The 26362-nt window shown below is 41.0% G+C and overlaps 1 protein-coding gene across 5 annotated transcripts in view; it reads right to left on the reverse strand.

The window, feature by feature from the left end:
* Nucleotides 1–26362, reverse strand: part of DIS3L2 (DIS3 like 3'-5' exoribonuclease 2) — a 213744-nt gene that overhangs the window by 115929 nt on the left and 71453 nt on the right. For all 5 annotated transcript variants that reach the window (XM_087819517.1, XM_087819515.1, XM_087819516.1 and 2 more), the window contains 3 exons: nt 17591–17691; nt 15021–15268; nt 2294–2467 (listed from right to left, as the gene is read on the reverse strand). In XM_087819517.1, coding sequence (XP_087675643.1) covers nt 2294–2467; nt 15021–15268; nt 17591–17691 — 523 coding nt within the window. The remainder of the gene's footprint in view (nt 1–2293; nt 2468–15020; nt 15269–17590; nt 17692–26362) is intronic.

Genomic DNA, 26362 nt, shown 5'->3' on the forward strand with positions numbered 1-26362 from the left:
TTTGTTGAAGTGACATTATTTACCTGTAGGCTACAAGTAAGACTGTAAATGGTTGAGCACCTCTCTTTTCTGATAGTCCCACTTAAAATTTTTAAGTTATAAAGTTGTTTTAAAATAATTTGAATATTAGAATAAGTTATAAAATGAAAAGTAAAATATTGCCTCCCTACCTCCTACTACTCCCCTAAGTCTGCACATGCTAATCATTGTCAATAACCACAGAAAAAAGTCTGAATTTCCTTCCAGGAATTTGTTATGCATATATACTTTTATGTGTGTGTATATATGTATATGTATGCATATACATTTATATAGATTTTTATATTATTTGACTATATAAAAAATGGGCTCAAATTCATGTTGTTCTGAAACTTGCTTTTCTTTTCTTTTTTAAAAAAACAAAAAAAATTTATTATCTTACAGTTCTGTAGGTCAGAAGTCCAATGTGAATCTCACTGGGCTAGATAAAACCCAAGTGTTACCAGCACTGTGTCCAGCTGTAGAGGCACTAGGGGAGAAGCTGTCTCCTGGCCATTTCTAGCTTCTAAAGACCATACACATTTGTTGGCTTCTCTCATAACATTCCTTTGGCATCTCATCTCTCTGAGCTTCCTCCTATCATCACATCTCCCACTGTCCATAGCTAGGAAAGTGAAACTTGCTTCTTTCTACAACAGCCTCGCTTCAGGACAGTGCACACGGACCTAGCTCCTTTCGTGCGGCTGCAGGGGATGCTGTCTCATTGATATGACACAGGTTCTTGAACCATCCTTTATCGATAGTCATTAGCGGCGGTGCCTTTCCAATAATGAGTATACATCCTTGTATACTACTTTGAGTAGGATGGATTCCTGGGAGCGGAGTTTTGGGGTGAAAGGGTAGGTACATTTAAAATGTTGATAGTGACTGCAGAATGGCTATAGTAACCTATATTTCAAACAAAAAAGTTCAGCTGTTCGTTCTGACCTTTTCTCATTACATTTTTTTTAAAGATTCCTAGATTTAGGAGAAGCTCTCAGATAATAATCCCCTTGATTTGTATTTGAGGAAACAAAGGTTCAGAAAGAATAAGGTTTTGAGCTCAAGATCTCAAAGGCCCTGAGACAAGATAAGGGGCCAGCAGAGTTCCAAGAACAGTGGTTACTGCTGAAGGCCAGGACAGCGACTTCAGTTAACAGACTCCAGTGTGTTCCACCAAAGCTACTAACAAGTAGGAAAAGGGACTAACTGTCATCTCCTCCTTGCCTACCTTTAGCAAGAAAAGAAAAAAAGGCAGTAAATTCCTAAAAGATACAATAGCAAGAGGGAACACAGAAGGAGGGTTCCCAAACGGGGTGGAGGAACGGGCACCAGGAGCTGAAGGGACCGTAAGTTCAGCTGCACAAAGTGAGCAAGTGTGGTGGAAAAGACTCTGACACGGGATGACCTTAGCAAAAAACCTTCCACAGCCTCAGTGGGTTGTATGAAAAGTTTCTTGGTTCTAACTATCTCCATGTGGCATCCAAAATGAATGCCAGTTCTGAAACCAAATTCTAAAGAGAAATATCAGAAAAGAACTAACATCCCACAATGAAGAAACATCTTCAAAGAAGATGTTGTTATAAAAATACCACAAAAGTACTTTCCAACAAATTCCAGACCTAAAAGTAAAGCTTTAAAATGAAGCTCCAAGCAGAGTCTTGAATCCCTTGCTCTGTGCCTGAAGAGGCCCATTTAAAGGAAGGCACTTCTAACCAGATAACATGTCTTTATTTGACCAGATCTGTGGGGTAGAGCAATGAGAAAGGAAGGTGGCAACTGTGCCTTTTGAAATCAGGATGGTCTAGAGCAGAGGTCAGCACACTTTTTCTAGAAAGGGCCAGAGAGCAAATCTCTTAGGCTTCGCAGGCCATAGGTCTCTCCTACAGCTACTCAACTCTCTTGTTGTGTAAAAATACACCCAGAAACAATGCACAACTGAACAAGCATGGCTGTGTCCAATGCAACATTACAGATGCTGAAATTTCAATTTCACATAATTTTCAAAGATTACTCTTGTTTTGATTTTCCCCCAAAGATTTATAAATATAAAATCATTCTTAGCTCATGGGCTGTACATAAACAAGCAGTGGGCTGGATTTAGCTGGCGGGCCATAATTTGATAACCTCTGGTAACAGAGCACTTAATTCTCAACTGAACTGAACTTGAATATTGATGGAAAGATGGAAACATCTGAGCCCAGCTCCTGGGAAAATTAAGTTAGAAGGCAGAAAGGTAGAAACAGGTTTTTCTTAAAGAGTTTCAGATATTTACCTTAAATCTCTTCTCTTGCTGAATTCCTCTGGTGGTATTGTCCAGGGTGAGCCCTGAGGGAGACATTCTAGAACTTCTGAAGAGAAATCCGAGAAATCCACACCATGCTCTGTTAGTATTCCTTCTGTTTCAGGCTCAATGTCACCAGCCTGCCCAAGACTCTTAGCCAGCTGCCTGCGGACAGGGGACAGAGAGAAGCAAGTGTGTTAGTGAGTAAATGAAAGATAGGTATCCATTTCCTCTCTAAAACTGAGGTTAGTAGGAAAGCCTTCAAAGCCTCCTGCCCTTCCCCAGCAGGAACACCATCACAAGTGAATGGGGGACCAAGCAGAAGAGACAATGATACTCTTGTTCTGTTAAGTCCATGGCTATGGTGTAATTTTACCTTCCTTTAGGAATTATGACCTGGGGAATGGGGCCAGACAGCTTTTTCTTTTTTCTTTTCCTTTTTTATATCTTTATTGATTTCAGAGAGGAAGGGAGAGATAGAAACATCAATGATAACAGAGTCATTGATTGGCTGCCTCCTGCACGCCCCCCACCAGGGATTGAGCCCGGAACCCAAGCATGTGCTCTGACCAGGAATCAAACCTCGATCTCCTGGATCATAGGTCAATGCTGAGCCACGCTGGCCAGGTGGGGCCAGGCAGCTTTCCTTAGGACTCCTGCAATTGTTTTTCATGGAGAAGTCAAACTGATCTTGTTAAAAGCTTTTGTCAATTTTTCGTCTTGCAAACACCTTTAGAGACAATTCTGGTCAACCCAGTTTCCTATTAAATCATTAGTTTCACAGTACCTACACCTAAGTCATGCTCACTAGATTAGATTCAATGTTTATATTTCATAATTCTACAAATTTTTACCTTAATATTTTAAAATATTTTATCTGAACACAAAAGTAATATATGTTCACTGTAGAGAAGTTAGAAAATACAGAAATGCACTGAGATGAAAATTATCTGTAATCCAGTCACCGGGCAAAATACTATTCACATTTTAGGGTACTGGTCCATTAAAAGTAAGATTGACTTGAATGGGATAGTTCTGACATTATGAGTAGGGCTCCATCTTGTAGGCGGCAGACCTCATTCTTTATCTGTGGTTCATCTGTACATATGTCCAAACTGATAGCTCCCACTCTCATAAATATTGGCATACCACATACAGACCACAAGTCTAAAGTCATATGTTTAGTACAGACAGCCCATAGGAAATGTGATATATGAAGCAGCTGCCTTTGTAGAAGAGTTTGAGAGACCAAAGATGGCCACCTCCTCTGTTTTGCAGGTCTACCAGAATGATCCAGGAATCCGCCCTCAGCTCTTCCTGCAAGGAGTTTAGATCTGCCATTGGGGCCTTCTCTGGGATCATTCAGTTTCTTGGAAGAAGATCACATTTCCCATGTAAGGGTAGATGCCTGGCGGCCAGAGTTCTCATGCGCACAGTGCGGGTGGGGGATGGTTGCCTCATATGCAGACTGCTAACAAATTCCCATTTTCAGCCTTGCTACTAGAACACTGCAGTGGTGATAGCAGGACTGGCCCCATTTCTCCCACGGCAGCCAAGAGAGGCGAGCCCACAGTCGACACATACACCTGCCCACCAGCATAGGCTCCAGGTGCCTATGGGCTCCTCACATATAATGTGGGCTCAGACCAGTATCTTCTCTTCAACCCTAGATGGTCATCTCCAGAAAGCACATCCATAACCCAAAGATAGCAAAAATACAAGGTAAAAAGTAACAGAAAGCTATCTGGAGGATCCACAAATATTTAAAAATTAAATAACCATGGGATAAAGAAATAAAAAGAGAATTTGAACTGAATAAAACACACCACCAATATTTACGAAAAACAGCTAAAGCAGTACTTTCAGGAAAATTCACAGCATTGAATGCAAGAACTCAGGGAATATAGTTCCCACAAATCTCTTCTGAAAAACTCCTAGATGAAGAACTATGGTCTACCAAGATATGGAGAAGTCACTCCAAGAAGACAACTGGTACTGGGAATGGGACCACTTTTGTGGGGTGGGCAGGTAAAAAGGAAGGACAAAAGGAAGCAGGTGAAGAGAGATCTAACATTAATTGTAAGGACAAGTCATACCAGTCATGGACCTTTACTGAAATTTAAAGAAAAAGAATTGGTCTTTTGTTTAATTTTGTTGGCGCTTTGTATTCTGGCAAAACTTTTCACCAGGTTATATTCTGAGTCCAAAGAAGCTTGATTTGTTTACTGAAAGTACAACATGGCTCATAAAGACAAAATTATATTTCAGTTATGGCTTCCAAGTGTGATCAATGACTCCAAGTTTCTATTAGTAGTAATTAGCATTTATTTTACTAAGCTCCAGAGAACATTTCTCAAGTACCTTATTTAAATAAATTTATTATAGATTTCCATTGGAGATCTATTTGATAGCAGCATAGACTGGGCAGCTTGCAGGAGATAAAATCCAACAGGTCAGCATGCTGAAAAAGCTCATGCACCTGGGCCTTAGATGCCCCAGAAAGAATTTTATGCTGTCTACTTACTCATAAATTCTGCGGTCACCCTAAAAATCAGACTATATTGAGGTCTAAACAAAATCAGAATCTACTAGGGCATGACTCCCTGGGGGACTGTCATCATTATCATGATTGGCAGATACGACTTCCCCCTTCCTTGTCGGATGTGGTCAAAAAAGCATGGATAGCCTGACCATACTTGCATGTAGCAGCTACCAACATGGCCTCAGAGAATCTACTACTAGATCACTGAAGAGCACAAGGCAACCTGATAACACCATGAAGTCACTGGCTACTGGGCCTGGAGTCTGCACAACCTCTGGATTCCCACATACGTGCAATAATAAATTCCTTTATTATTACAGTCTATTTGTGCCAGGGTTGTCTATCACTTGGTGCTACAAGCATGCTAACAAATACAAAATATTTAAAATGTCTTCCATGAGAAGCAAACTTCCCTTTCCCTCCCTTCACTCTACAACAGAAAATGTAAAGCTCTTCCTACCAAAAACAGAATCTCAGGACTGTTTACATCACATATCTTGAAAGTCTTCACTACACATTGACACAGTACTGCTGGTTCTAGAGCACAGAAATACTATGAAGGCTCCTTCCTTAAGCAATATGTTCCTATCTTAAAGATCCTCCCTTTAAGACTTCATGTTGAACTCACCCACAAAACATAAATCAAGTTCATTTCATCTCAGAGGATAGAGGAGGAAGGCCAAGAAGTCATGTCCCCAGCACAGATCTCTCTCCTCAGTACTCTCTCCCCTGGTTATGTCTCCTTTCGGGCACTGCCACTTTCTAGCTGTGTCTTAGTGCTTTTACCAATAGATAAGGAGGATCATCTTAAAGAGAGTAAACATTTATTTCTGTGTCCTACAATGAGACTTGCTCATCACATGATGGGTGAGTAAATAAATGAATAAATTAATGCTTTTGAGCCTGAAAAAAAGACATACTAGTCCTCCTTGAAACTCCAGAGGAAAACGACAAAAACTGAAGGTAATAAAACAAATAAAACCCAAAGACATGTATTTAGGTAAACTTTTTTGTCCTTTAATAACCAGCTGCCACATTATCAAAATTATTACTATTAACATACAAAAAAATCAGGAATAAGGAAAAAAATGCTTGCTACTATTGCTTTCATTCAAAATGGAACTTTTATCATTTATTGGTGTGTAAAATTGTGAGCTGCCAGTTCAGTAAGATAAGAAAAAAGTTATAAAGATTAGAATGGAAGAAGCGAATGTTATTACTGCTGATGATGTGATTATCTACACAGAATATCCAAAGCAAACTACAGTATATCCAAAGTACTGAAATTAATAAGGGGATATACTAAGATGGCTGGATATAGGATTAATGTACAAAAATTAACTGTAATTCTGTATACCAGCACTAAAAGTTAGAAAATGCAACTTAAAATCCTGTTCTTCTAGAAGTTAACATTAATAACTCATAAACTGGGGAAAGATATTTTCCATATAGTAACTGCTAAAAGGATTACTTTCTAGAATATTTTTTAACTCCAAAAAAATCAAATGACAAACAGTCCAATTAAAAATGAATGCTAAAATGAGCTAGTGAAAGTTTAACCAGAAACATAATAATTGCACAGTTTCAAAAAAATCTTCCCAAAAATATAGTATAGTAATTTCAAGGAAAAAATGACAAGTTAGAAATCCTGACAGATACCAGCTTAGCCAAGTGATCGTCATATACCCCGATACGATGCACATCACTTCCGTGGCATCCTTCCCAGTAATGCATAATCTCAATCTAATCGTGAGAAATCATTAGACAAACCCAAACTGAGAAACATTCCACAAAATCACTGACCAGCACTCTTCAAAAGTACCAAGGTCATGAAAGACAAGGCTGAGGAATCATCACAACTGAAGCAACTACAGCAACACAACAAGTAACTGCAGCGTAGGATCCAGGCCAGATTCCCAAGCAGAAAAAGGATAGTAGTGAAAAAGCTGGTAAGAGTTGAGTAAATTTTATACTTGATTTAACAGCATTGTACCAAAGTTAATTTCTTAGTTTTGATAAGTGATAGTAATGTAAGACAGTAACGTAAGAAGCAGCTCGGTAAAGGGTATATGGGAACTCTGTACCATTTTTGTAACTTCTGTAAATCTAAAGTATCTAAACAAAAAAATTAACTGTGAAAAAAAAAATAAAGACACAAAGAGAAACATAATGACCATAAGAATAGAAGATGCTCAATCTCATTATTAATTAGGAAAATATAAATTTAAATCACAATGAGATAATTTATATCCACTTGATTGGCAAAAATTGAAGAGTCTAACAATATCAAGTGCTGATACCAACGTGAAGCAACGGAAACTCTTGTTTTTGTTTTTTTGTTTTAATCCTCACCCAAGGATATTTTTTCCATTGTATTTTAGAGAGAGTGGGGGAGAGAGGGAGAGAGAAACGAGACACATCGATTGGTTGCCTCCTGCACACACCCCAACTGGGGCTGAGCCTGAAACCAAGGTACATGCCCTGGGCTGGAATCAAACCTGGGACCCTTCAGTCCTTGGGCCGAAGCTCTAACCACGGAGCAAACCCAGCTCGGGTGCAGTGGAAACTCTGATACACTGCCACTAGGACTAAAAATGGGTACAGCTACTTTGGAAAATGGACTGGCCAGAAATCTGTAAAGTTAAAGATACACGTATGTGTGATACAATAATTCTGTTCTTAGTGTCCAGAGAAACTTGAGTTCATAAGCACTTGGAATGGTTGTAAAAGCATTGTTTATAATAGCAAAATCTCGGTTAACCCCAAATATCCATTGAGAGATAAAGAAATTATAGTATACGTCAGAAAATGGGAATATTATGAATTAAAATGAATTAAATATATAAATATATCTTAAAAACATAATGTTAAATAAAAAAGCAAGTCATAGAATACATGTAGCATGGTAGTTTCGAAAATTATTTTTATTGATTTCTTTTTAGAGAGAGAGAAGGGGGGAAGAGAGAGAGAGAAATATCGATTTGTTGTCCCATTTGTTCATGCATTCATTGGCTGCTTCCTGTATGTGCCCTGACTGGCATCGAACCCTAACCTTGGCATATCGGGACGATGCACTAACCAACTGAGCTATCAGATCAGGGCTAACATGGCATTTTTTATAAGGTTCAAAAACAAGCAAAACTAACACTTTTAGGAATATTAAATATGGGTAAATTAAAAAGAAAAGCACATTTCAATTACCATGTTTGAGCTAGTGGTTACTGCTCAGAAAAAAATTAGGGATTACGATAGAAAGGAACACACAGAGATCTTCAACAGTATTGAGATATATTTCTTAATCTGGGTGATGAGTTCATGGGTTGGTTTTAATATCAGAATTCAAAAATGACATAAATATTATATATGTTCTTTTATCTGTGAAACATATTTTGCAATTAATGTTAGTAAATATTTTTAAAACATTTTTGATAAATATATATCAAACTTTTAATAGCGATTATTTCAGAGGTGAAATTATGGAATTTTTCACTTTCTATAGCATATGTCTTAAATAATTATAATAATAAAGATATAATATTTTCTTATTAAATTTTTTTCCTAATTTTGATATTGTAATAGTTATGAGATAGAAAATTTTCCTCATTAATTTATAATGATCACCACTTCAAACTTTCTCACTCACCAGAACTCCTTCACAAATACTGTCCCCTTCACACTCAATGACATTGCAATTGGGTCCTACTATCAAGTGAACTGGGATGGTGCTGAAACAATATTCCCAACTTCCTACAGTCAGGTGGGGGGGGGGGGGGGAAGTGTAAAAATTCTATATAAATAAGCATTGGGAACATTGTTCTGGGTGAGGCACAAGGAAAAAACTTCTTGAGGTAAGGGACCAGCTATGGATGTAAAAAATTAAGACAAGAAATCCTTCAAATGGGCCTCTTTGCCTTAAAGGAAAAAGGAGCACTGAAAAGTCAATGTTAGTGTTCTGAGTCATTCACCCTCCTCTCTCTACTACGTATTCCTAGAAAGGTGCAGCCTTACAACTAAGCTATACCCAGGAAGACAGTCATGCATCTTTGTGGTTATTACCACTATCACTAACGCTCTTAAATGAATGCTGTCCTGCATATTAATCCATGTTGAAAACTCCACACAAACAGATACAATGAGAACTTGCAAGTAGAGAGCAATCGAACATCAGCACATGGAGGGCCCAGAACATTGGTAACAACACACAGTGAAAAAGTGTGGCAAATACACAGTGTCTTTGGCTGCACATATTTACCTACTATTTTCTATAATCAGGAGGAGGGAACATGCTGTTTTCCCTTTCTCTGGCTCAGTATTATGACAGAGCAGAAGGCAGCAAGTTAGGAAGGGAGATTGTAGGAAAAGCGTGGGCAGACTGGTGAAAGCAGACTGCAGAATGTGGAAAGGAAGCAAGGCCCAACAGGTCTGAGGGAGTTTAGCGAAGGCTCCAAAGCTGGAGAGCGAAGAGCTTAAGGTTGACGTGAAGGGAACAAAGAGGAGGCTGAAGGCATCTGAGGATATAAGACAAGCTAATAGTAGTGAAGTTCTCTTATACTTTACACTAATATTTTCAAGAAGATGCACTAGAAATTGTGGGTGATGCCAACAACCACGAAAGACGTGTTAATGACTGCACACCGTGCAAGGAAAGGAACGATTTGGTAACCAAAGCCTGGATTGGGCCCATTCTCCTTGTTTCCTTTTACATTTGCTCTCAGTGTTGAAGGAGCTTTCTCCAAGGCTGATCCTTCTAGGCCACCAGGTGGAGCCCAACCGTCACAAAAGAGAGCCCCCTCCTCAGCCTGATTTGCTTTCTGTCTACGAGCCAGCTAGAGCTCTACGCCCTGGAAAGAACTTACGAAGCCTAAGTTTGGTAATGCAAGTTCAAAGGATTACATAACTCTGCCTCTTCCTCAAAAAAGTCTTCAGATAGGAAAACATACTCTTAAAATGGTGAAACAGTCCTTTCGCACCAGAAGAAAGACTGGGTAGAGCTGTTTTTCAGTTTGCTAATCGTGTAGGCTGTGCCGCAATGAAACAAGCTGCCCTCTCCTATTGTTTTCTCTACCAACCTAGTTTCTCTTTAATTTTCCTACTCAATGCAATTTAATGTAATTTAATGGCCACCTTCCCAACCCACACCTACTTTGTAAGAAATTCAGTGTCTATCAAAACTGGATGGAATAGTAAAAGTATTTTATTCCATCAGTCGGATATTTCTGATTGTCTAATAACTGACACCTTATGGGTACAGAACTAGGAGATGAAGAAAATTCCAGAACAGACCCCCCACACACGTCTTCTTCCACCACAGGTGTCGTCAATCAGAACTTCCCTTCTCTTCTCTCACTTTGCCTGGTCACTCTCCACAATGGAACCTGCTGCTTCCACTCTCATTAAAATGAGCAGTACTGTGACCCATTCTCTATTTCTCATTTCAACAGCCTCCCAGTAAGCCTAGACAACCCCATGTTCAACCAAAAATTTCTCGACCCTACTACACACCTACACTGACCCATTCATTTTCCCTCCTCCCCATCCCTTAAAGCTACCAAAGTTTGCTACAGAAAATAACATTAATATGTCAATTTGCTCTAGGTCAATCTTCAGTTAGTCTTTAGTGTTGCCAAGAAACACTATTATGTTCCCCACAGTAGCTGCTGTAAAACTTCTCAATTTTCTTCAAGATTTATCCTTAAAAATTCAAGAAAAAGAAACCATGACAAATCTAGGAGAGACCATAATGATATCTCCATATCTATGACATCTTGGAAGGGAAGACTGTAAACTCTAGACTTTGAGAGTGGACTTCACAAAGGTCTGAGAAAATACAGGCATGAATTCTACTGCAAGAGTTTCTAAAGGAAAGGATGATTTAAGAGGGTTGGGAAGCTCTTAGAACTGTAAATTTGATTATATAATCACAAATCATCTCAGAGAGGAAGTCAACACGGCTTTTTAAATATCCTGGACTATCCAGTACTAGATATGAAAAGTACTAATTATGTTGTGATCTCTAAAAGCCAGTAAGCGTTCACTAAGAATGGCTACCTTTAGGCTTGTGATAACAGTACAGGACTAAGCATGAGGATGTGGTAGATTCACTGTATAGAGGGAACAAGGCCCAACTGTGATCTCTCATGACAATTCTAAGAAGATGAAAAGTAACTTTCCTAACAACTAGAGTTTCCAGTGCTGTAATAATAATTGTGGGGCTTCCCTTAACTAGAGAACCAAAAAGTGCCACTGGGGGTGCCAAAGAAGCAATGCTTACCCCAAAGGGGGCACCAAGATGGATGGTCTCCTTAAGGCTCCTTCCAAAGCTACTGAAATTATATATTCTATTAATGTGCATGTTCTATTTAAACTTCTTGTTAAAGATTCTAAATTAGAGGTTCTCCACATGAGTTTATATACTGGCTGTATGTTGTTAATAAGTGTTGATTTTGAAATCACAGAACCTTGGTTCTCATCATTTTCTGTCCCAAACACCTCCTCCCATGTTTTCTAGATTGATTTATGATAGAAATCTTCCTAGTCAATGTCAGGAGTCATCAAATAATTTTCACCTACCCATCCGACAGCCAGCAAACGTTCACTGAGTATCCTGTCCTGAAGGAGCTCATGGCTAAGGGAATAACTTACATGAGCAGTTACAATACAAACAGATGAGAGATACAACGATGTTATTAGAAACTATAGGGGCACATAAGAGGGAGGACTTACAGACAGGAAACATTTTTCAGCTGGACAACTGACAAAAGTCGAAAAGTTGAGTATTTCACTAAACAAACTCTGGGGAGAAGAAGAAGCCACTGTTGGGAAAAGGAGTGTGGAGTGCAGAAGTTCAGAGCTATGAATCCACAGTCAGCTTGGAAGACAGAAGAGCAAGCAAGGAGGCACAGTGGAGGGGACGGCGGGAGCTGAGGCTGCTCTCAGAGAACCGGCGTTAAGTGCCCTCCTCTCCTACCCAGTCACCCAAGCTGGAAGCCTGAAAGTGCCCAGGACTGTAATTCTCCTTCAGGCCCCATCTGCAGTCGGTCATCTTGCCTGGGAGAACTGACATTCTTCCTCTCCCCTGAGACTCTTCCTTTCTCGTTTCCCTCACTGCAACTCCTTTCCTGCTTGTGTCTAGTCAGGTCCCTTCCCATCCACTCTGGACTCTCAGTGACCAATCTTTTAGCAAAGAGGCTTCCATTCTCCAAGAAACAACCCTGGATTTCCCCCTTTACTCACTTCATCTAAACCTCCAGAAAATTATTTTGTTCCTAGGGAGAACTTAGAGCATTCTCTTTCATACTATGATCAGTCTGCTTCATTCACACTCCTTCACAGAGAGCCGATTCCCATAGGCCCTGCTAACTGGGCAGTGGGTCATGGGACCTTGCACCCCTACCTCTAGTTAAAACTACTGAGCAGGGCAAATAACTGTCTCAAGATAGATCAATAAGATTTTCTACCCCAGAAATTCTGTATTGTTATCTAGACTTCGGTATGTGACCTGCAAAGGCCCAGCAGTGCCATGTGGGGCCACGTATGTTATTGAGCAGGTAGGTGGCCACTGTGAAGAAAGCAGCAGAATACCACAGCTTGTGTGTAGAAAGGGGTAGAGAAGCGGTACCCTGCGGTGGGTGGGCTGGTCGGGGCGGCTGAGAGAGAAGCTGTGATTCTTGGCTGTCTTGTTAGTTCTGAGCTCCTCAACACCTGCCTGTACTTCTGGCCCTGGGTTTTAGGAGAATCGCTAGTTTCTTATATTAATCACCACTTTTATTTAAACCAATTCAAGTAGGATACCATTTCTTAGACTCAAATTAATCCTGTGACATTTATGTGTAAGTCCTTCCACATTAGGCCATAATTTCTTTGGATAAAGAAACCATAGCTTTCTACATCCCTATTTCTCACATAATATAGCACAGTGACTTACATACAGCTGATCAACACTTGTCTTGTGAACTGAATTTAACTACAGAAGTAAATGACTTTGGACTTGAATAATGAGTAGCAATTAGACAGGCAGAAGACGCTTGATACTTCTAAGGATAGAGTGTAGGGGCAGGAAAAAATTTCAAAAGAAAGCCTCTTTGCTAAATTCGGTTTATAGGCATAGTTTCTGCGAAGCTAACCACACACATTCACACCCATAGCAAGTACTACCTTCACGCTCCTAGTCAAAATCTGGCCAGGATGAGAGAGGAAACCCAGGCAGTCCCAGCACAGCATGTTCGGATTGGGAAACAGTGACCTCAGCCCCTAAAGATCAGTAACTGATAGCCAGAACCAATGGCAAGGCGACCACCAACATGCTCAGCAGCTGCAGCCCGCACCCTCAGGAGACGATGTCATCTGAGAACTGCATCATGAAAACCTGCCACATTCTATTTAAGATACATTTTCTTTTTCACAAAGATTTTAGAAGGCATATTTCCATAACAGATCACTTTAATGTCTTTATAGGAAGAAGGCAGAGGAAAAGTTAGCAGTTTTCCATCTAAGTATGAGAATCTTCAATTTTTTTATTTTGAAAAGTACATAATTAACATATGGTTATTATTTTAAAATATTCTTTCTTTAGATTCAGCAAATGTCCTCATTGCTTCAAAGGTCTAACTCCTTTTTCAATTATTATCGTACTTTACCCACAAGAAAAAGAGATCTTGATGAAGTAATGGCTCAGCTGTACAAAAAAAGGGGGGGGCCTGCAAGGCCATTCGAGCACTAAGAGAAACTCACACCCTGAAGATTTCCTGACTACACCCTTACAATTTGAAAACTAAGGAAGAAGCCCAATCAAGTACACACAATGGGACGTGACAGAAAGGCAGATAAAAGTCAAGGCTGGATTTCCTGCTGTGATGGAAAGTCTTCCCTTTTCACTGCCAAGCAGAGTGTGGCGGCACAATCAACAGAGGCCAGGTGGCACAGCTACTATCCGGCCTTCTGAGTTAATGGTGAGAAACTGGCAGGCCTCTGAGAAGGACTATTTAGGGCTCAAGGGGTTGACGTCACTTTTGGATAATGGATTAGGCTTAAAAATGATGACACTGCAGTCACACCACTTGAGAGCAAAAAAGAAAGTACAAGTGCTCCTGAGGGGCTCTGAGGTCACGCAAATCACACTGATCTTCACATCTCTGGAAGAGTGGCATAGGACAGTGCTTCCTAAGTTGCATCGGGATGACATACAGGCTTGATCTGCCTTACTTCACTAGGCCTAAGAGGCTAAGTACAGAACAAGCCTGATCAAAGCAGCACACGGGGCCATCTACTCTGTCGGGACTCGTGACCACAGAACATTCCCCAGGGGGCTCCATCCTGCACGCTTTAGATGACCAAACAGCAAGTCACCAAAACGGACAAAAAGTGTCAGAGCAAACTCTTTTCTAGCTTGTATGCTTTTATTTCATTTCCTGTGAAGCATACACCAAACACTACCAATAATAAAGAGCTAAAGGTTTAGCTACAATTTAAGATTGCTTTCCTTTCAAAATGAATAACAATTTTAAGAAGAAGACAGGCACAACATTTGATCAAACAGCTGGGTCCAGCAGTTTCTTTAGATCAAAAGAAAGTGACCACCCATGATGCTCTGTGACTACATAATCTGTATTTAAGTTAGATGGTTTCTGACAGTTTCCATTAAAAAATGGTACCATCATCCTGATTAGAGAAGGGTAATACAGTTTTTAACGCCACACGTGAAACCTTTGAAGATGAGTAGCAAAAAAGCACATCATTCAAACATCCCTTCATATTCCTATTTAAAGCATGGGAGACCAGGGTCCCCTGAATATGCCTGGAATTTGCATATCTCAGCACTAGTGACTGAAAGGTGGGGTCTGATTGATTGATATGATGAATTCTTTGCAGTGCACAAGTACAAACAGAATTCATAACATAATAGGAAATATATAGAGGCTCAGAATGTGCTTATATTTTATGTCAAAAAACAAAGCAAACCAAAAAGGTGATTGCCTGGCAATTCGAGGAACCTATAGGTGACCACTTGAGGTGGTAGCTAACATCGATTTCTTAAGAACCAGGGCAAAAATATGTCAAAGACCCATGCTTTAATAAATAAATAATAATTAATTAAAACATACCCAAAAAGTATACCTAAAGGGCCCCCAAACCAAGTTCTGTGTGGGATCTGTGGTTTTCCTGCCAGAGCTCACCTACCCCAGGGCAAAATTGCTGTCCTCCTTCCAGTCTACGATGCGGCAGATGAACAGTGTGTTAGCATAATCTTTAGGTCGGCTTGAAAAGTCTTGGGGACAGTCCTTGAGAGGCACGTATATTCTAGGCACTCGGTGGTCGGAGGGAGAAAATAGAGCATATTTCCGGAACAGTTCACTGTTCTTATCGGCCAGTAGCTTGAGGAAGCCTGCTGCTGCTCGGGAATGCTTTTTCTCCACGATGTAAACCACCTGCAAACACCAAAGACACACTCAGTGCTGTTTACCTACAGGGCTAGAGAGCACTTGGGAGAGGCATCGGGAAATTGGCAGGTCACCGAGCTGGGTCCAGCAGTTTTCCTAGGTCCATGTGAAGTGACTCTCAGGGAACTGTGTGACTAAGTAATCGCTATTTCTGTTGGTTGGGGACTGTGAAGTCCCCTGCTGCTCCATTGTTCCTCTAGTCCCAGAGTCCCTAACCAGTTGCCTCCTCTCTTCCCCTTTCAGAACCCTTATTTGGTTGTCTCTTGTTATTTTCCAGGGTGTCCAGTTGTACTTAGTAAGGAAGAGCAAGGAGAAATGAGTCTGTGGCATCTTGTTGGAACCAGGAGTCCTTGCTTCTTGTTTTGATATCTGACAGCATGAGAAGTGAATAAAGCAGCTTGACATGACTTGTGCTTCATACGTTAGTTGTCATAGAAATGACTTGACCATAGTGTAGGTTTCACATACAAGTGCTGTTTGGCCTTGTAGTTTTAGTTTCAATTCATTAAGAAACTATCAAAAAAAACACACAACAATACACACAAAAAACAGCCAGAGAGAGGGCACCATAGGAGGGCAGTAGCAAATTACAGAACACGAGTTCCATCTCCAGAGGGTTGCCTCAACCCAGCTCTAACGTCATTTCAGAATGTGGCCCAGTGTTGCTGGATGTTTTGTTTTGTCAGGAGATGCCAGAAGTCTAATTTTTTTATGGGAAGACTCCAATTTTTTTTTTAATGTAAGCTACCAAGTAAAAAATTTTAAATACTGCACAGGTCAAACAAAACACAAGTTTGTGAGCCAGATCCAGCCCACAGGCTTTCCATTCATTATCATCCTCTGCACCTAGTGTGATACCTGGCATACAGTTAGCATTCAAAATGCTTATTAAAATAAAGATCTAGATAGTGGATGGGCAGCTGTGGGTAACAGGTATGCAATATAATTTGGAAATGCCTCATGTCACTATGCAGGAGACACTCTCCTAACCAGCTCACTAGGCTGAATAGGAAAACTGCACTCCCAGTTAAGCATGCTGCCAACTGGGCAGGGCAGAGGAAACCTCACGCCATGACGCCACCTCATTCTCTGCCCGTGTACCGCTTTCTCCACCATGAGCTATTTAGCTGGGGTTAGCTGTGTTTGATCCCATATCTGACTATGCCACTAGCATATATAATTAAAAAATAAAATTGAATTATGCAAAACAAAAGCAATTGTTTTTGTTTCTATGATAACTAAATTAAATACTTTAGAAAAACTAAAACAGACTTCTTAAAAGCTTACTTTTGAATTAGATATGGACATGACAACAATTGAAAAACAATGGAGTCCTGGCTGGTGTGGTTCAGCTGGTTGGAGTGTCGTCCCGTACATCAAAAGGTTGCAGGTTTGATTCCCAGTCACGGCACATACCCCAGTAGTGGGTTTGATCATCAGTCGGTACGCATAGGGGAAGCAACTGATTGATATTTCTCTTACATCAATGTTTTTCTCTCTCTTTCTCTCTTCCCCTTCCCCTCTCTCTAAAAATCAATGAACACATCCTCAGGTGAGGATAAATAACTAAATAAATAAATAACAATGGAGCAAAAAACTATAAAAATCTAGGAGTCAACATTGATTCCTTCAACAGTGCCTAAGTTCTCACTCCACTTTAAATAATCCAAATTGGAAATCATAAATGCCACATTACAAGTGTGGTTTAAGCAGAAGAAAAAATGCAGAACTTCAATAAACATACCCACACACAAAGAAAAAGCCTTGGCCCTTCATCCAAAGATAGGCAAGTGAATATGTAGGGTGTCTCAAAAAATCTATGCACAGGCCAGCAGGGCGTGGCTCAGCGGTTGAGCATTGACCTAGGATCCAGGCGATCGGGGTTTGTCAGGGCACATGCCCGGGTTGCGGGCTCAATCCCCAGTCGGGGGTGTGCAGGAGGCAGCCGATCAATGACTCTCATCATTGTTTCTCTCTCCCTCCCTCTCCCTTCCTCACTCTGAAATCAATAAAGACATATTAAAAAAAAAAATGTATGCACACACTTCGACTAATTATAAAGGCAGTGTTTCTTAAAATACATTTCATTTTCAAAATTGAGCTATTAGCTGTTATACATCAGTGGGTATACATTTTTTTGGGATACCATACATATGTATACGTTTACAGTTATAAAAATAATACCCTGCCTCCACTGACTGCTCTGATTAATTCACCAACTGTATTCCTAAGTGTCGAATGAGAGACCTTTTTGACAGGCAGCTCAGGTGACAGCCATTTGGATAAACAGGGAAATCAATAGGCAATGACCTTTGCTGATCTTTGCAGTGACTTCTCTGGTAAAGCACTCATGTCCTGTGCCATGGTGGTGCTCTTGTCTTTTGTAACTGGTACACCAGCATCCTCTTTTCCTTAATTAAAAAGAGAAAGAAATAGAAAAAGAATCAGTGAGATGCATATGTATTGTGCATAATCTACTAGGTATACACTCATGGAATTTTTAAATTCAGAGCTACAGGATTCTTGGATACTGTTTACCCCAAACCACTCATTTTATAGAAATAGAAACCCAGGTCCCCAGTGGTTAGGTGACTTGGCTAAGGTCAATCACATCACCAACTTGCATTAATGCTCACACTCAGGAGGCCACATTTTACCTACTTAACATTATTCATATGCTAAACACCATACACGTGGAAAGCATCAAACTTTTGAATTAAACTCAATCACCTATGTGTCAAAGTGCTAAAAAACTAGATGTTAAATACTGCCCCTGCCCACAATAAAGACTAGAGATAGGTTAATTTATTATGCACATCTGCAGAAATAAAACAAAATCAAAATAAATGTTAACTTTTAAAAGTATTTTGGTATCAGCCATAACAAACAAAATGGTGGAAAATAGATTATATTTATTAAATAAATTTTTAATTTTATTATATTTATTAAATAAATTTACTAAATAAATTTATATTAAATAAATTTTATATTTATATTCAAATATATTTATTAAATAAATTTTTTAAATGCCAACCCTGATTTTCCTGGCTTTCTTAGTGACATTATATAAAGAGTAAAGTACTTAAAGTCTTTTAATGTTTAATTTCCTTTCTTAAAAACTTATGAACTGCACATTCACCCCAGAAAGTGAAACCACACCTCCCCAGTAGAGAGAGTTAGGCTCTGTCCCAGAAGTATTAAAACCACTTGTGAGCAAAAGCAGCAAACTGCACACTTTTGAACATTTAATATTTAGTATTTTCCTGTGTTACATTAGATTCCCCCATACCACAAAATATTCGTAGCCAACTATACCGGAGTTTCTGGATTCTAAGGGTCACAACCAATGCAGGTGGAACCCATCCCAGGGAGCTGAGGGACTGGCACCTATCATCGTTTAGACATTACCAAGGCCAAAATAAACAAATAATCCTTCTCAGGACCCACTGCCTCTTAGGAAAGCCTCAGCTGAAAGTCCAACACTGACATGACCCGACCTGCTGGGGCTTAAGAATGATCAACCACTTGCTTTTCCATCTACGCTGAAACACCTATGACAGTCACGACTAAAGCAAAATTCTGTTTTCCAAAAAGAAAAAACAAACAAAAACTTTCCCATTGTTGATCACCCTGTCCATCAGTAAAAGATGAACTTGGAGCATCATCCAAGTTCGTCTTTTATTTTAGACCACAGTTCAGGATTTTCAGGATTCCAAAAATCATTGGATGCTTCCAGGACAACACCTCTTATACTCTTGGGGAGAAAACCCCACACAAGTTGTTTACCTGCTCTATACATATCTTGCTGATATGTTCTGCAGAACAAGGTAATTCCAGAAAGATTAGGAGGCTGGAATTACAAGTACTCTCTACCTAGATTTCAAATATCTGAGCTCTTGGTCTCAAGAGCTGGCAGTCAATACAGGGTAGTGAGGGTTTTTCCAAGGCACCCCAAACCCTGGGCATACAGCTTTCTGTGATAGTCACTGATGGCTCCATCTTACGACTGTTGGTTTAAATTTCACCCCAACAAGAAGCAAGTCTTCAGTTCTCTCAAAATCAATCAACCAGGAAAAGTTATTTTATGGGAATCTCCCCAATGTAAAAATGACAACACAAGTCCTCACAGGGGCAGGTAACATCCATGTTATAGTCATTTACTACACTGCAAGTCTGCCAGGCATAGTGAGTGGTGATGATCACCTAGAACACCACATCTAGCCCTTTCCAGGGCCAAGGCTTAGGGTACCAATGAGTTCTCTTCTTCACAAAATCCCCAGCCCAAACAAGTCTCTCACTGAAATAAAGCTAATGAAATTGTATGGTGCCAGAGAGTTCTCACAGTGGGTTCACATGTTACCTCATTTGATCCAAACCACAACTTCATACTATGGGTAGAGTGGGTATGTCATTATAGTTTCACCAAGGAAATGGGAGTAATGAACAGACAGAGCCAGTTGATAACAGTATGCAGAGATCTTGGTGCTGACCGTGGTGACCAGTTCTCCACACAAGCAAGAATCAGAGCATCATGGGAAGAGCCATGAAAACCCACATGAAAATATTGTGTAAGTGGTGATGGGATCCCCTGAAATGCTGGTGTTAACCCAGTAAAGGTCCAGTCAAGTTAGGGAGCACTGCCAGGGGTGAGGTCAGTGATCTGTGCAGGAAACACAACAGGAAGAGCAAGGAAGCTACATGATAATGCCCAGTGTTACAATGAGGCAGAAGCACAAGGGATGGGAGAAGAGGCAGGTGTTCTCACATTTACTTTTCTCAGCAACCCCATGAGGAAAGTATCGCTATTCTGATTTTTAGAGAGTCAGCAAATCAGAGGTAAAGTAACTGATACCAGGGTTCATCAAAGGAGATGGTTAGTAGAGGGGGAGTATGATAAGATCTGGAGGAAAGATAGGTACATGTGGGTGGTTCCAATGAGGATGGGAGGGTTGCTGAAAATCTTATAATTCAGTTACAGACAGACATTGAAGGATTTTAGATTTTAGAAGATGCCAAGTGACAAACAGTTCTCTATGTAATTTCACTGTTTCCACACAGAGATGATAGAGTAAGTTAAAAGCAAGAGCTACAGAGTCACAAGACCTAAATTCAAAACCATGTGGCTTTGAACGAGTCATTCCTTCCCTTTGAATGTCCTCCTCTGTAAATCAGGGATAGTTTACATGAGCTCTGTTCACATGTAGTGCTCTGGCACAAGGTATATTAACAATAATGGTTAGATATTATTAATGTTGTTACTAGCTCTCACAGTAAGTTTTGAGCAAACCCTGTTACCTGGTCACAACAGAACAGGACAGGTATATAGAACAATGGCTATATTATAAAAATGGGTCACATTTCATCATCTGTAAAATGTAACCCATCTCACAGGGTTTGTGGGAAGATTAAATAAAATTAATGTGTGTAAAAGTGCTAAGGTGGCTAGAACACAGTAAGCACCCAATAACTGCTATAAAATATATACACTTAAATTGCTGGTGCATTCTGTGCAAAGTAAGGAGAGGCATGAGATGGTGCTACCTAGGTAGGCAGAGGCCAGGTCAACATTACAAAGTTTGGATTTATCCCAAAGGCAGTGGAGAGCTATAGAAGAAAGTAGGCAGGAGACTAATATGGTTTATGCTTTAAGCAGCTCACACTGGTGGCTGTATGGGGAACAAACTTAGAAGTGGGACTGGAGGCAGAAAGGCCAGTTAGCAGGTTGCAATAAATCAGACCAGTGGCAGAGGAGAGGGAGGGTTCTGGATAGAGAGGTATTTAGGAGGCAAACTGACAATAGATGCTAGTGGGGAACTGGGGGTGGTGGAGGTCATATCGAGAAAAATCAGGCTAATGTGGGGTCAGAGAAGCAAAGAAAAGCAAGTGTTTCCATAGGAAAAGCATGGTCAGGAGTGTGGCCTTAGTGACAGGGTAACAGGTGACGTAGTGAGACTAATTTTAAAGAAAGAAGTGGAGTCAGAATGCCGTGCATGGGGAATTAAGTGGGAGGCGGGCTGTGGAGATGAGGGTGTGGACGGGGCTCCGGAAGTCTGGCTCTGAAGGAGCAGAATAACACAGGGTGGCAGCTCCAGAGGGAGAGAGACAAGGTTTTATTACTTTATTTTTTTAAGATAAGGGACGCTTGGACATGGTTCACTGCTGATAGGAAGGAACCGTTAAAGAAGGTGCAGTCAGAGAGCACACTTAGGAAAGGGAGGGGTCCCTGGGCAGGAAGGGGTGGGGTCCAGACCCAGAGGAAAGGATTAACTTAAGGACAGGAAGATGCCAAATTCGTTGTATTATCAAAGTAAATGGAGGAGGAGAAGAGTCCAGACACAAGTCATTTGTAAGTCTGGAGGCTGAAAGCTGAGGGGCACATGGAGGCAGCTTTCATTTTCTCTGAAACAAAGAAGCCAAATTCATCTGTTGGAAAGGGCAAGGGGAGGTGGAGGATACTCACTACATTCAGAACTGGGTTCTGAAATTTCAGGTGAGAATCAAATGTAAATGGCATCTGAAAACAGTGGCCCTGAACATGCCAGGCACAATCGGGATTTACATACACCTGCACACTTAATATTCTCCAATAATCCAGTGTAGGCAGATATCATGATGCCAATTTTAGAGATAAGGGAAACGAGGCTCACAAAGGTCAAGTAACGCACTTGCCCATGGCTGCCAACCAGGAAATGACAAGGACAGGACTCCAACCTAAACCTCGTGAATGCTGACACCTCATCCTCTCCCGTGATGCCCCTCAGCCTTCACGACCTGAGCAGGGCTGGGGAAGCGAGAATGGGAAAGGACACATGATTCCAGAGACTTGCCGAGTGATAAGACACGCGAGAAGTCGATCAACTCCAGGGCACGTTTTGAGCTCGGCGCGACAATGAAATGTAAGTATGACGACATTCTCCAGCCAAGCTGGAGACATGGTTTCACATCTTGGAGTAGAGGTTGGAAATTATCAATTAGATGATAATATTGTCTGAATAGACAAATGTGTAGAGACGGGGGTGAAAAGGACTTAACATACTAAGAGTAACAGGACAAATAAATGAATGAAAAGAAAACTAATATTCAAGCATTAAGAGGAAAAAAATTCCTTCACTGCCCAACTTTCCTGCATTGTTCTAACTTACAGACTGGTGAGAGAGAAGAAAGGAGGTACTTTGTGGCAGGGTTTAGTCACCCTTCTCATCAGGCTGACCACACAGGTGCCTGCAGGTTCCTGAGCTGGAGCTAAGACTCAGACTGTGTGGCTTTCAGGCCCAAGCCTGAGTCCCTCACAGGGTTATCTTCTTAAATGGAGCTTTGCGCTGATTCCCATTCCCAGCTGTTAACTGTATTAATTACATCATCAACACCCTCCTGCTTTTCTCGGAGCCCTCTCTGCTGCAAATCTTTCTCTTGCCCAGGAGAGCCCACTTTTAAATTTCTCTCTACTAAAGCTTTAATTGGCTTTTAGCCTCACGGCTCCCAGAAGGCCCAAAATGTAGGCACACACGCTTATGTGATCCCATCTACCTCTGGCTTTAACTTACTATTCTGCATTTTTCCCAACAGGTGAATGATTCCTCTAAATTTAAGTTGATCCCATGAGTTTTCCTTAAAGAGGCCAAGCTTCACATCTTGCTGTGATGTGATCATTTCAACACCAGTGTTTACATCAAATCAAACTGAAGTTTCTTTATCTGCCTTTTAAGAACTATCCATCAAAACTTCAAAAAAATAAAAAGGGTGCTAAGCTATCTTAGAGAGTTACGTAGGGAACAGCCCAAAGCCTGGGAACCTAGGCTAGACGGGTTTTGCCATGTTTTAAGTCTGCGATCTCACATATATCAACCATGTATTATAGCTCTCCTACGCTCCAAGATGTAGAGCATACGCAATATTTCATCCTTAGGGACATCTCCAACAGGGGTAATAAGATCCAACCCAGTGCTTGGGTAACGGGAAAAATGAAGACACGGCATCTCCAAGAGCTGGTCCTCTTTATCAATTCATTTATTGTGACCTAACAATAGCAGGGCCATAAAGTGATCCTGACAAGACCAAAAAGAAAAGAGCTTAAAGAAGTTGATTTTAAAGGACTGAATCACATCTGAGTTCCATCAGGCCCCCTAGGAAACAGAACAATGCATTGTTCAAAAACAGCTAATGTTTGAAGCATCTTTGATGGAAAATTGCTTCTCCTTAATAAGGTAACAAGTCTAGCTCTAAATGCAAATCAGACCAAGGCAAATCACTCCAGCCGGGTTATACAGACGTGGGTGAGTCATTGCTTTTGATGCCAAACTGGCAAATCTGAAGGTTTTATAATGGATCTTATGTGGCTGCTGTGGAGAAAAAGGACTCACGTGTTAATCAGGAGAGTGACTAGCTTGGTCCTTCTTTAGTTTCAAAAAAGGGAAGGAAAGGGAGTCTTTTGCAGAACATTTGCAAATACAAGACTGTTCTGGGAGGTGCAAGGGAATGAAAGACAAGCAGAAAGTTACATGAGGGAAATTTAAAAAAACATTCAACTATAATGTCAGTCATGAGATATAAACAGAAAAAAAGTAACTATGAAGAAGAGCCACAGAAAGGATAGATGGCACATTTGGTTGGAAGAAATTAGTAAAGGCTTGTGGAGAAAACACCTTGTAGTGAGCAGAATCTAAGATGGACCCAAATGATCCCCACATCTCCTAGTCCTCATGCCCTTATATAATCCCCTCCCTTCCAGTGTGAAGAAAACCTGTGTCTTGCTTCTAATCAACAGAATTTGGAAAAGATGATGGGATGTCACTTCCGCAACTAGGTTACATAAGACTAATTTAGTAAGTTCAGCCTTGAGGGCAGGCTCTCTTCCTTGCTGGATCTGATGAAACCAGCTGCCACACAGAGAGGCCCATGCAGCAAGGAGCTGCGGGCAGCCTCCAGCCAGCAAGGAACTGAGGTCTTCAGTTAAAAAACCTATAAGGAACTACACCTGGAACTAAACCACAACCACACAAGCTTAGAAGCAGGTCCTTCCTAAGTCAAGCCTTCAGAGGAGTGACACCATGATTGCAGCCTTATGAAACCCTGAAGCAGAGGATGGAGCTGAGCCAGGTCCAGATTCCTGACTAAAGGGAAACTTTGTTTCCTCCCTTTACTTACAACATTTCGGACACCAAATGTGTGGGTTTTCCACACCGAGTAATTCTCCCATTCTCTTCAGACACCACCTGGGTGTCCTACAACTTAACTCAGTTCTGACACTAAATACCCAGAGTTAGGACAGCCCACAAATGAAGGGCTCAGTCCCACAAGACCGCCCCCCCCTTCAGATACCAAATGCAAGTAATGGGGTTCTAGGTTACCCAGACTTCTGTCTGAGTTCACTACAAATTGGTGTGGGGGTTCCCATGGCCCCTTCCTTAGGTTCAATAATTCTATAACGGCTCACAGAACTCAGGGCAATACATAACTTACATTTACTGAGAATATAATAAAGACAGATGAACAGCTAGATGAAGAAATATACAGGGTGAGGTATTAAAGGATCCTAAGCACAGGAGTGTCTGTCCTGTAGAGGTATACCATCCTCCCAGCACAGAGATGAATTCATCAACCCAGAAGCTCTCCAAACTCTGCAGTTCAAAAATTCTTATGAAATCACATAGGCATGATCAATTTCATCATGTAGGCATATCAATTATTAACTCAATCTCTGGCCCTTCTCCCCTCTGTGGAAGATGGAGGGTGGGGCTGAAAATTTTAAGCTTCTAATCACGGCTTGGTCTTTCAGGTGACCAGCTCCATCCTGAAGCTATCTAGGAGTGCGCTAAGAAACTAGAACAATAGATGTGCCTATCACTAGCTCTGTGTCAGGAACCAGGGTCAAAGACCAAATATTAGAACAAAAGATGGTCCTAGCACTGCTATCACTCAGGAAATTACAAGGGTATAGGAGCTCTGTGTCAGGAACCAGAGGCAGAAGCCACATAAATATTTTTATGTTACACTCACTCACAGAAAATGCAGGATAAATGTGTTGTTTTAAGCCACTACATTTGTGGCACAGCCATAGATAGTTAACACACATGTAAAAAGACAGTGGACATTTGAAGATTGGAGGACTTTTCACAGGAGGAGATGAGGAATTGGGCAGCATTCATGGCAGAAAGGAGAAGGCACAGAGGCAGGAGAGGGAAGGGAGTGCTTAGGGACAATACAAAGTCTGGTGTGACTGGACCCAAGGTTTGAATGAGTAGGTGCAGGAACATAGGCTGGAGCGGCAGGCAGGAGAACCTGGTGGGTAAGAGCAGAGGAGAGCCGTTAAAGCTCATCACTGACATCATGTGGTCTGAGAGCCTCTGCAGGAAGATTCATTTGACACTTGTTGCCTCAAGAGGCAACAAGCTTCAATAACTGATTTGGAAACTGCCCATAATGGGATGCTATGCTTCTCCTTTTTAACATACTACCCCTTCCATTACCTCACTGATTTATGTAAGAACCTATGAAGAAGCCAAGGCAAGTACGTATTATGATGGGGTTTTTTCTTCCTTCTTCTGCTTCTTTTTTTTTTTTTTTTTTTTTACGAATAAGGAATATGAAACACTAATAGTCAAGAATGGCTGGCAAAAGCTCTTGTTCGGTACTTTTTTTTTCCTACTCAGAGTGCTGCCACATTTTGTTGGATCCCCCTTTCCTGGTATAGATTCAAACAGGGCTAGGGCTGGCCAGACAGGTTGGATCCTGGCCCCAGAGCACCAGGGTGGAGGGGCGGAGAAGCATTTGTACCTGAAAAGTAGGTGAAATGAGGCCTGGGTGTACTGCAGAGCAAGAGTGTAGCAGTCTCAACTGCAGAAGCTACAATCAAAGGGTCTTTGAAATAAGAAGGGTCAAAATGAGGGTCAGAGCCAAAGTCAAGCCTATCAAGTTCATACTCGATTGCAGCTTCTGGCTCAAAGAAATGAGTCAGAGCCGGGGGGGCTCGCCAAATGGGGGTCAGCCAACTGGGAGCGGAGATGAGAGGCTTTACCGTGAAGCTGAGCTTCCACTTGGGGCTACTGAAAGGGTGTGTCCCGGGGTGAAGGCTGGATCCACTTA

Source organism: Miniopterus natalensis, chromosome 8 (genome assembly GCF_054644295.1).
Source record: "Miniopterus natalensis isolate mMinNat1 chromosome 8, mMinNat1.hap1, whole genome shotgun sequence".
Classification (NCBI taxonomy): Eukaryota; Metazoa; Chordata; class Mammalia; order Chiroptera; family Miniopteridae; genus Miniopterus; species Miniopterus natalensis.